Source organism: Lates calcarifer, linkage group LG5 (assembly GCF_001640805.2).
Source record: "Lates calcarifer isolate ASB-BC8 linkage group LG5, TLL_Latcal_v3, whole genome shotgun sequence".
In the NCBI taxonomy this organism is placed as follows: Eukaryota; Metazoa; Chordata; class Actinopteri; family Centropomidae; genus Lates; species Lates calcarifer.
The window spans coordinates 27,753,113-27,764,572 of record NC_066837.1 but is presented as its reverse complement, the minus strand read 5'-3'; the positions used below and the strand labels follow the sequence as shown (position 1 = coordinate 27,764,572).

At 39.3% G+C, this 11,460-nt stretch overlaps 1 protein-coding gene across 1 annotated transcript in view; it reads left to right on the top strand.

The window, feature by feature from the left end:
- Nucleotides 1–5,483: 5,483 nt before the first annotated feature.
- The window catches only part of neurl1aa (neuralized E3 ubiquitin protein ligase 1Aa), a 39,376-nt gene continuing 33,399 nt past the window's right edge, over nt 5,484–11,460 (top strand). Inside the window, 1 exon segment of the mRNA XM_051070890.1 lies at nt 5,484–5,736. Within this exon segment, the coding sequence (XP_050926847.1) occupies nt 5,703–5,736 (34 nt within the window). The 5' untranslated portion in view covers nt 5,484–5,702.

Genomic DNA, 11,460 nt, shown 5'->3' with positions numbered 1-11,460 from the left:
TGCCCCCTACCCACTATCTCTCACCTCTCCCCTTCTTTTTTCTCTTTTTCACATTACATAATGATCCAAAAAAAATTGACAATGTCACAGTTTTCTGCAGTTCCTCCACCTCCCCTCCCTTTACTCTCCACTCTGTCCACCTTGTGTTTCTGGATCTGTCTGAGGTACCGCTGTTACTCATATTGCAAATGGCCTTGTGATGGGACTCCAGAGGCTATGCTGAATAGGAGGTTTTGTTTGCACACACGCGCCGAGCAGCACTCACAGACAATGCTAACTGTAGGAGACCCACTCTGCTGACCTCCCAGCCACTCAGCATCTGCTGCCAGATTCCCTTTCACTTCCATACAAATCACTTAGAAAGAGATGGCAGACTCCGTTCTGCTGGCAGGATGTTATGTCTCCCCCGTGGATTGGTATACTTATGCACAGCTCACACCTTGCTGTGCTATTACTCTGCTAAACTGCTGTTTGCTATTTCTTTCTGTCTCACTTTATTGCCAGTATTCATGGACATAGTGTTTCATTGGACTAATGGGCTGTGTGTGTGTGTGTGTGTGTGTGTTGTGTGTGTCTGTGTGTGCTTACATATGCATCCCTGTTAGACATACGTAATTCCTTTCAAGCAGCAGTTGTCGTGGTAACCTTGGTCAGGTCTGGTCTCCAGCTGCTGTCAAAGACTGAGGCATGCTGGGACATGTGGCGATGAGGGTTGGTTAATCATCAGCCACCATGTCAGATCTGCAGCCACATGATGGCTGATTGGCTGCAGTCAATTTTAAAACCACAAGACACATTTTTATGCCAGAGACAGAAAAAAATGTGCCAAAGATGTCACAACTAAAATATTGACAAACAAATAAACATCGGAAATATGTATGCAAATTGGTATCATCTTCATTATTAACCACTACCTTACTATGTATAAACTAAAAATGAATGCCTGTGGGTGTCAGAACAACACATGCCAGTGACTGTTCACACAGAGAATGATTTTCATTATTCAAAGAATTAGCAAGAGTTATGTGTTTATGCTTAAAACTAAGAAGATAACAGCAAACCCATGTATATAGCAACATGCAGTGATGATTTTCAGCTTTTTGTCAATCTTTCTTGGGCCTTTCTTTTCTGGTATGCATGTTTAAACATTGAAGAAATGTATGTTTCCAGTAGCTTTACTCACACAGTTAAAGATAAAGATAAAGATAAACATACACAGCGAAAACAAGGACACTAAGTAAAATCAACTATAACTGACGCATCTCAATTAATCAGTAATAATGTTTTGTCCAACCAAGACTCCAAAACCCAAAGATATTCAGTTTACTGTGATATTACTGAGAAAAATCCTTACATTTTGGGAGCAGTTTGTAGTGATTAAAACAAGTATTTGATTATCAAAATACTGTCTATGCAGATTTATTTTCTAATTGGCTAATCGGTTACACTAATTGTTTGTAACTCACAACACAAAGTATTGATGATATTTATTGGGAGTAACAAAAATCTTTTACTCATATTGTTACCTGCAGTACATTTAAGATTTTGTTGGTTGGAGGGCAAGATTTGACCCATGGGGCACTATTTGCCTACCATTGCAGTGCAACAAGACATTAGTTCTGCCTTGGCAACTCAAAGCACAGTCATTGTTCACATGGACACAAGAGGACAATAGTCAGGAAAATGCAAACATAGTGTAGGTTGATTTAAGCACTTCAGCAACAGAGCAGTGCTGTCATTTATCCAGCGACAACAGTCTTGAGAAAACTCTTCATGTATTAAAAGCATAATGTGCTGTCAGAATTCCACATTAATGAACTGTATCCATCAAGATATATGCAGCCTTTAGTCTTGTGCAAACACCAAATAACTCTAAGAGGATTTGAGGAATTTTAAGCATCCATGGTTCAGCAAAGCTAAACAGTACAGAGCAGAATAAACATCTGTTGATGGTGCCTGAGGCATTAAGCAGGGATGTCCCCTTAAGCCAAGAAAATATGGCTGGAATTAACAGAAAACATCTAAGAGAGGAAGTTGCATTCCTTGTCTCTTCTGATACCAGCTGAACTGCAGCAAACAATGAGCCGCACTGCATTATCTGTGTAAGTTATGTAATGCAATTTTATGTACAGACTCAGAAATGACCCTCAGTCATGTTGCAGAGAGGACTGCAGGCCAAAGGAGGCTTTTCTTATTTAAAGGTTAAGACCAACAGAGTGGTGGCTGCATTACTAAAACAGGAAGTAAAAGGCACTGTACAAAGGAAGGATGTTCTAACAGTGCATCCATGTATAGCACCAACATCAAGCCAGGCAAGGAAGTGCACTTGACTTCAGGCCCTTCCTCTAGTGTGTATCTGCAAGTTACATGACATGTCTATGTTAATACCCTGCCTGATGTTTCTTCCCGAAACTTGTCTGGCCAGCTTCCAGTCGCTATTCTTTTCATAGCCATGTCCCTTGCGTGACAAAAAGCTGTTACACCTTCGTGCGATGATGTCATCCCTAGGGAGACTTAAGAATCAACTAATTTGTTGGTGTTTCTTTTATTGCTGGTTTTGTGATATAATTGGGGTGAAAACATGCATCTCTTGAATTGAAGTCATTCTGTGCTGTTACTAGTCATCCTTAATCTAATTTATCAAAATGAAAGTGAATCCTTTTCTGTTTGGTAGTATAATTTTTTGTCCAACTGGACTGATTTATCAGCACTGGTGAATGCAATAAGGAAGCTAATTTCAGTTGTTTGATATGTCCTGAAAGTAGTCTTCAGTTGGCTTAAATCAACTATGCTTCTTTAAAATCCTGAAACCAGATTTTTACAATTGTCTGCAGAGGTGATACATGAAACCAAATGTGGTTAGTCTGTCATTGTGCTATGAGCACTTTCCGCCAACGGTCTTCATCTCAAATGTGCGCACCATGTGTGTCTACAATGTCTCATTTACCAAACTAAACCTTGAGGTTGTGGTCCTGATTTCAATTTGATCAACATCTAAGGCAAACTTGAGTATTTGTTATGGTTACATGGTAAGTATCATTAAGAGTGATGGTGAAATGGGGACATGTAAATATTATTACCTGCAGGATTTAGTGGGTAATGCTTTAAACATAAACAAAGGATGTACAATATCATGCAGCCAGTTGTTTTACACTCATTCAACTGCTCTGTCCTTTTCATAAAAGGAAGGTCTCACTGTGATTTCATCATATCCCTAAATGACTTGTAAGTGCGTGTTAACAGCCAGAGTTACCTGCATTTCCCAATACAATTATTGAATGTTTCTATATAAAATATGTTATTTTTAAACAAGCAATGAGGCAGTGACTGATCATTTTTAGTATCTAAACATGATACAAAATGTGACAGAAACTGTGTAAAATTGATATTGACATTTTGAGATTTACTCAAGCACTGTCCTTAAATATATAACATGTTATTTATATTTCAGTGGGAATTATTGTACCATTCTCTCCACTACATTTATCTGACAGTTAGTACTTACTTTTGAGATTAATCTTATAAACAGAAAATAGGAGTTTTTAAGTTATAAATAAGATGAATTCTCATAGATTAAAAACCCACAAGTATCTACACTAAAATTAATCCAACATCCACCGAATGTAAAGTGCTCTATACAGGTTCATGACACTCAGAACTGTTCATTTGCATGACATCTATTTCAAATACATTCTGCTGCTAATACTTATGTACTTGTACCTGAAAGCATGACATCTAGTTGGAATGGCACATTTTAGAGTATGGTTAGGTCATATTTCCTTACAGCAGAGGTTCAGAATTTTGGGAAATACACTTATTTGCTCTGTGGGGAAGAATAAGATGAGAAAATCAATACCACTCTCATATCTGTTAAATATACAGCTGCAGACAGCTAGCACTAACAGGGGAAATGATAGCTTGGCTCTGTCCAAAGAATGGGATGTTGTATTTCCTTATAAGATAATAAATCTTTTTTTTTTTTTAATTATTTTTTTGGGGGGGGCATTTTCACCTTTATTCACAGGACAGTGAGAGAGAGACAGGAAACAGGGAGAATAACAGTAAGGTAGCAGTAAAGGTCTGGCCGGATCGGGAGTTGAACTGGGGTCCGCTTGCTCAGACTACTAGGGCCCCCATGGTACGCACCCTAACCATCCAGCTATGAAGGCACCCCTGAAAAAATAACAAATCTTTTAAACTTCAGCATGGACAGATTAAACTAATTATAACTTATTGAATAGTAAGCTTTTTGGTGCTGATAGGTGCTGGATAGAGCTAGGCTTGCTGTTTTCCCCTTTTCCTAATGTTTTTGCTCCAATCATGTCATATCGCTGAAAGCATAACTATGAGCAGCAGAGTGGGAAAACCTGTTCACATCTACATCTGACAGTGGGAATTTGCAACACTGATGATATCTCCCGCTTGGTGACTTATGACACTGGTGTTGGTGACTGAAGAAATGTCAACAAACTGTTGGCAGAATGGCCTGTAATTTTGCTACCACTGACATCAAAAGGAGTTTATATCTGGTTTATATCTTGTATCAATTTACCTAAAGTTGATTTAGGCTAATCTGTTGTTGCAAGGTTAGCACTACAGCTAACCATCTTTGAATAACACTCAAGTCTGCCGCCATTGCTCAACTGCAGCATTTGTGCAAATCTTAGCTAAACTAATCAGCGGCTGGCTGTAGCTGTGTATTCAGACAGATATGAGAATGGTATCAATCCTCTCACCTAACTCTATGCCAGAAAGCAAATAAACATATTCTCCACAATGCTGAACTGCTCCTGTAAGAAAAAAAAAAAAAACGCTTAATGCCTCTTCCACTACTGCAATTATTTATCCTCAGTAGACTTTTATTAATATTCCATTAATTCACATAGTCCTTCACAGTGCCATGAGCCTGCCGCTTCAGGCCCAGAGTTAACACAGTGGTGTCTGAGATTGAGGGCTGAGGTCACCACGGATACGTGATGACAGCTCAAATCAGAGGCCTTACTCTTGAGGGGTCACCCAGTCTGTCTGCCAGGGGCCTGAGGCAAAGAAGTAGTATGGAAGGTGAAAGAGTGAGCGCTGAGAGTAAAGAATGTGACCACTTGCTCTCTGAGACTCAGGATCCATTCTTAGCCTCACATTGTAGGCCTGTCTCTTTTTTGAACAACAAAGCTTTTTGTGGAAAGATGCATAACTAATTAAATTAATTCATTTATATTCTAGTATTGTATCCATACCGAGAAAAAAAAGACAAAAATGAAATACAGGTTAATAAATCTGTCATACATAATTAAATGTTTATTTATGTTTATTTCTTTGTCACTCCCCCACCTCATGCTACATACATACTCCATGTCTTGGCAGCTCAGTGCGGCAGTGACAGCGTTAAAAGCCGCTCAGCCTGAGTCTCCACCTTTTATGTAAATGCTGAGTGTGAGTGAGTGGAACCCAGGCGGAGAGAGCGCTCAGTGAATGGTGGTGGTGGGGTGCGGGGGGGGAGTTGCCTTCACGGATGTGTTCCTGCGCTCACAAGACGGAGGTGTGGTGTGGGTCCGTCTTTCCAGTGTTTGCATCTAATCGGAGGAGAGAAGCGATAGGCTACCTTCGGATGCGAACGTGCAATCATGTCACGAGCACAGGGCTGTGCAACGAGAGCATCTGAATAATCCATAGAGGAGATAAGCGGACTCTAAAGGAATAAAGCAATGGGTGGCCAGATAACGCGAAATGCCTTTTACGGTAAGGCATACGTGTTTTTTGGTATATAGTGAAATGTACGCTTTATTGTTCACATCTAAATGTTCAGCTCTGTTATTTGTTGTGATTAAATGTTTAATTCATTGACGACTACTAGCACTGCTAGATGTACAGCCTGTGTTATCAGGTACCATAATGCTACTATAGCCTATTCTTTGGTCACAGTTACGTCACTCGGGTAATTAGAATAGAGGTCTCGAGACGCACAGCTGTGTCCACTACTGATTAATTCCCTGTAACTAACAGAATGTCACCACTTCCTCGCGCTCTAACGAAGACCTATATGCCCATATTAAACTGCCATAAGCTGTTTACATTGTGTGGGCTCAGGAACATGAACATGTCATATTCGGTGAGGGATGGGAAGTTGTGGGGTTTCCCACTTCTCTGTTCTGTGATTGTGGTTTCCCCTCATTAATAAAGAGACAGCGTGTGCAGCTGTGCTTTAGGAAATCGATACATTGATTTCCAATCATCCAATACCCACTGCATTCTGTTTCTGTATAGTAGTTTGATTTCAGCCTGAAGTAGGTCAGTGTTGACTTTTTAACGATTTGTGCTTAGGGTTTTGTGTTTGAATACAACTCTGTTGGTTTGTAGGCCTACTGTAGAGCTTCAGGTTAGCTTTCTGTGGGTTTACTTTCAGTTAATAAACAGTGGAAGTCAACAGTGTAGCTACTGTGTAGGGTTATGGATAAAACAAGACCAGCCTCAGCCACACACTCATATATATATATATATATATATATATATATATTCACATTAATGAACTGTGTGTGTGTGTGTATATATATATATATATATATATATATATATATAATTATTATTAATAGTTTGATTTCAGCCTGCCAAGTAAGAACAATGTAACAGTGTCAATAGTATAATATAGCTAACTCCATAACTAGAAGACTTATTATTAGCATCTTGATGAGCATTATGATGTTATAGAGGTGAACCTGTGGGAGTTAAGCCGAGTGCCCGCTCCTTCAGCCTCTCCTGGTTTTGACCACCTGATCGTTCTAATTAAAGCCCCAAGATTAATCCAATTAGTTAAAGAGGGACAGACTAAGACAGCAGGAAGAGGAGACTACAGAACCTTCTCTCTGGGATCAAGATCTTAACACTCCTTGAAATTACTTTTAGTACAATAAACAGTACACAGTACACATTAATCATTACCTGATGGCTCACCTCATAAATAACATTAAACTACAGAGAGATTTGTTTATCATATCAACTATAATGTAGCTTAGTTCTCTCTGTAGAGTAATATGACTGTGAAATGTCCGTAGCAGTTATTCATAACTATGCCAGTTATTCCTAAACAACAAGCTGTTGACCTACTTAATAAGTCAGTAAGACAAAGGACAGCTGCGTGATAATCACTGCTAACTCATATTCTGAAAAGTTGTGTTTACAGGTGAAGGAGAAGAGTCTGTTAAGCCCAGTGGGAAGATGAGAGGGTTAAACGGAATTTAATGTTAAAGAACAGTTGTTGCTATGGCGACCCACAGCCATTGATAGAAAGCATTTGATTGTTTCTGCTGCTTCTTTCTTTCTTAAATCTAAATTTAAGATACCAGAGAATCATATTGGAACCTTTCCATTGAGACATTGCTCTATATGTGTGCTTTGAGGAAATGCAGCTTTCAAAGAACCAAACATTCCTAAAATGAAATCTGTTACTCAGAGAACTGTTATCATTACCGCCATTTACATTTAAGAATAAGAAATGTGTCAGCTACCTAGGAACAGATCATGCTTTCTAAAGTTGTATCTCTGCAGGCTGTTGTTCTCAGGTGGGAAGCACCAGAGCACATCCAAACAGTGTTTGCTGAGTCGGTTGCATAATTGAGTCTGCCGAGTGTGTGGGAGCTCCACTTCTGTGCTCCCGATTGACTGAAAGTGGGCCAGTGTCTGAGGCTGCACAGGCTGATTCGATGGAGCGTCTGGCTCCATTTGAAATGAATTGGATTCAGTATCCAAGTGCAAAGTTATACTGAGCTGAAGAGCTGCCATATAACAAAGTGAAGTTTCTTCACTTCTTAGAACAGATCAGATCTCAGTAATGTCATGGGATATGCCTCAGGTTATCGAATACCAAATAAAGAGAATAGATAGTTAATAAAGCATGCAAGCCACAAGCCACCATTGAGAATATTTCCTATTTCTTTCTTTCTTTCTCTTTGTGTCTGTGAGAGCAATAGCTAGAAAGACGAGGGTTTAATCAGGCCTTGACTGTTGCCATGGAGTGACAGAAACATATGTCTGGTCATGGTCAAGTGGCATTGTTAAGAGCATGTGTCAGTGTCGTGCATGTATTTCTTACTTTTGAGTTAAGGCAGCATGCTTGGGGTCAACAGTCTGTCACCTACATCAGCACACAGGGTGTAGATCCCTTCACATATGCATAAGTCCAACTCCAACCATCCTCTTTGTCCAGCAAGCATGCAAAAGGTGTGTTCTGTCTGTGTGTGTCTGCACCAGTCCTTTCATCCTCATCCTCATGACAGGTCACCTTGAAGGCAGCGCCCACATAATGACTTCCAGCCAGTACTGAATAGCATCTTGGATGCTTTCAGTCAATATACACTGCATATCATTACGCCTCTCCACCAGCCTGCTCTCTTTCACTGCCAAAGAAGCATCATTGGATCACATTGTGCTGCACTGTATGTGGCCTTGCCATATTATTGTTTATTGATTACTGTTGTGTAATCCTTCTCATGAAGAGAATGTGGTAACAGCAGAAAGACTAGTGGGCTGTAGTGGGTGATGTCAGCCAGACTTCATCATCTCCGCTGTCTCACCTTTCATTGCCAGGTCGTCACAGTGTGAATTATTGATGGCAGAATGTCTCTATAGTAGTGTAAGCCCAGGATAGGAAACTAGAGCATATTCCTTTAGGTTACATAGACTAGTATATTTCTAACATGCGCAAACAAGCGTCCATATACTGTAGAGAGAATGAAGCATTACAATTCTGTTCACAGGAGTAGTTGCTTAATTTAAAGAAAAGGAATCAATAAGAATTGCAGTATTGGATTAATCATTTATTTTGAGGAAAATGCCAAACACTTGCTGGCTGCAGCTTCTTAAATGTGAGGATTTACAGCATTTCTCAGATTTGTATTATTGTAAAAAGAACACATTTTGGCTTTTCACCTATTGTTTGATCAAATCAAGCAATGTGTAGACATTACCATGGACAAAGGGAAGATGTTAGGGACATTTTCATTCTTATGGACTAAACAATCTAGTAATTGGAAAAACATTCAACAGTTCAACTCTGGATAATGAAAATAATCACAGTTACACTTTTAGCCCTGTGCCTGACCTCTGAATCACTACCAACACCTCCAAATTACTCTGTAATTCAAACAGGTCAATAAATAATGGAGACGTCATCATACTGTAAATATTCGGACAGAGGCTTTGTTTACTTTAGCGCCAGAGAGAACCTCTGTTTAGACTGGCTATTATTCCCAATCTCCTTACTAACATTCTCTATGTTTATCCGTTGCCTTAATCAATGTAGACTCATGTTGTTCACAGTCTGATTTCTCTTCTCTAACACAAATACTGTTCACTAATTAATTGAAATTATTTGACTTGCTGTTTTCTGTCAATCCATGTTAAGCTACCGTGAATGCAACTTCACACCTCCTGCTCATGTTTTACATTAAAAGTCTTGCATCCTTCATTTTACTTGTAAGCTTTTAATGTGAAATTTCTGCAGGAACTGTTGAGTTTCATTTATGGTAGTGCTGCATTGATTGATTTAGAGACAATAGTTAATAAACACCAAGTAAAGGCCTTGAAGGGGTCTGGAGTCAATAACAGTAGCTTATTGCCTTTTAAATTCAACATAATGTAGGTGTACACAGCGTTTATATGTGTCATGTCATACTCACCACTCAGTTTCTCATTTTAAGAAGCAGTACTTGTTTTACTCGGGAATTTATACCAGTCTCTCCACTCCACTGCTAACAGCCATTATGTGAAATCCAGTTTTTACATTTTACATGGTAACTAGCTATCCATCTACATCCTTAAAAATAGTGACAGAAAATTGGATGGAGATTGCTGCAGCTGTTCAGGTTTTTGTAAGCAGACATACTGAAATAATAACTCTTAAATCACCATATTGCTTCCATTTTTGTGAAAAACCTAAGTTAACAGTCCCTACAACCAGCTACTGCAGCCTCTGTGTCACTGAATATAATACCAGCTGGACAGATACTATTACGGATTGGTAAGGGCAAAACCAAACAACTCTTGTCAAAAATCTACTAATATGAACACCATAAGCTGACTGAATAAAGTTAGAAAAAAGTCTGATTGTGACACTATTAGGATGTACCATATGGCAAACAGCAGTCACCAAATAGCATGTTCTAGAATAAATAGTTTTAAATTACAGGATCACCTGAGGCTGCTGTGATCGATGTCATTATGGAAACCCCCACCACGCTACCATGGGTACGAGTCATCTATCAGTGCATCAACCTTGAACCAATAGATTTGTCATGATGTTGCCTAGCAGCACTTCAGGCCCTTTCGTTTACCACCAGCATAATGAGTGATGAGCTTGTAATGAGCTCCCAGTACCTGTCCCCAGGTAGAATACCAGCCACAGCTACAGTTACTATCACTGCCACAGCAGTAGTAGTCTCCCTGTCACTGAGCCATGCACAGACTATTGGGTTTCATGCACACTGCCTGTATCTGTGTAGCATCTGTCACATGTACATAAATGCACATGCAAGGAACTTTAGAGATCAGTAAGAAGAAATGTAATACTCTGTGAACTACACTGTTAAAGGCACCATACATAAGCTGTGAGCTTCTGTTAGTCCATATAGCACATAAAGCCTTGGCTTAGCTGTATTTTTAAGCATCTAAGCCTAAATGATAATGTGTGTAATTAATCATTGCTATTATTGCGTGATTCATTTCACAGTTGGTGTTACATCAGACTGAAATGCTTTTTTTGTCATGAGTCAGTGGGATTGAATAGATCATCCAGACTCTGCTATGTAAACATCATTAAGATGTTGTTTGTCATTACCCTCCAGGCTTGTTGGCTGTGTTGTAAATGACACTGTCAATGGATTTACTGAGAGCAACATCAAATAAAGAGTAGGAAGAGTAGTCATTTTACATTGGTAACCTTTAAAAAAGAGCAGCTGCATGCTTTTATCTTTCCTGAGTTGATAATGATTTTTTCCAAAAGAACAAAATTGCAGAACAGTCCACCTGACATATGACATTATGTTTTTTTAACATATTGTTTTGTTGATGGATCTAAAGTACGGCAGTACATTAACAATAATTTACGCTGATGACTTCATCTGCACGCAATGATGAGTTTAATTTGAAATGCAAGAATCTGATACACAGCAGCCTGCATGCTTGCATATTCTTATGATCGGTTTAAAGATTTAACAGGAGAGGCCATCACAGATCCACACAAGCTGTGTTTGTGTGTGTGCCTGTCTCCAAGGATGAGCGTTAAGCTGGGCTTTACATAGCAACAAGTACAGGGAGTGGGTTGGTATGTGGGCTACCTGTGCTTCATAAGCACATATAGGCTGTTGTGACTGAATGCCCCAGGACTTATCATGTTTCCATAGTTCTAAAATTAGGCATAATTGTTAAATATGGTGGAGAACTGGGTCAACAGTATCTGCAAATACTAGTCAA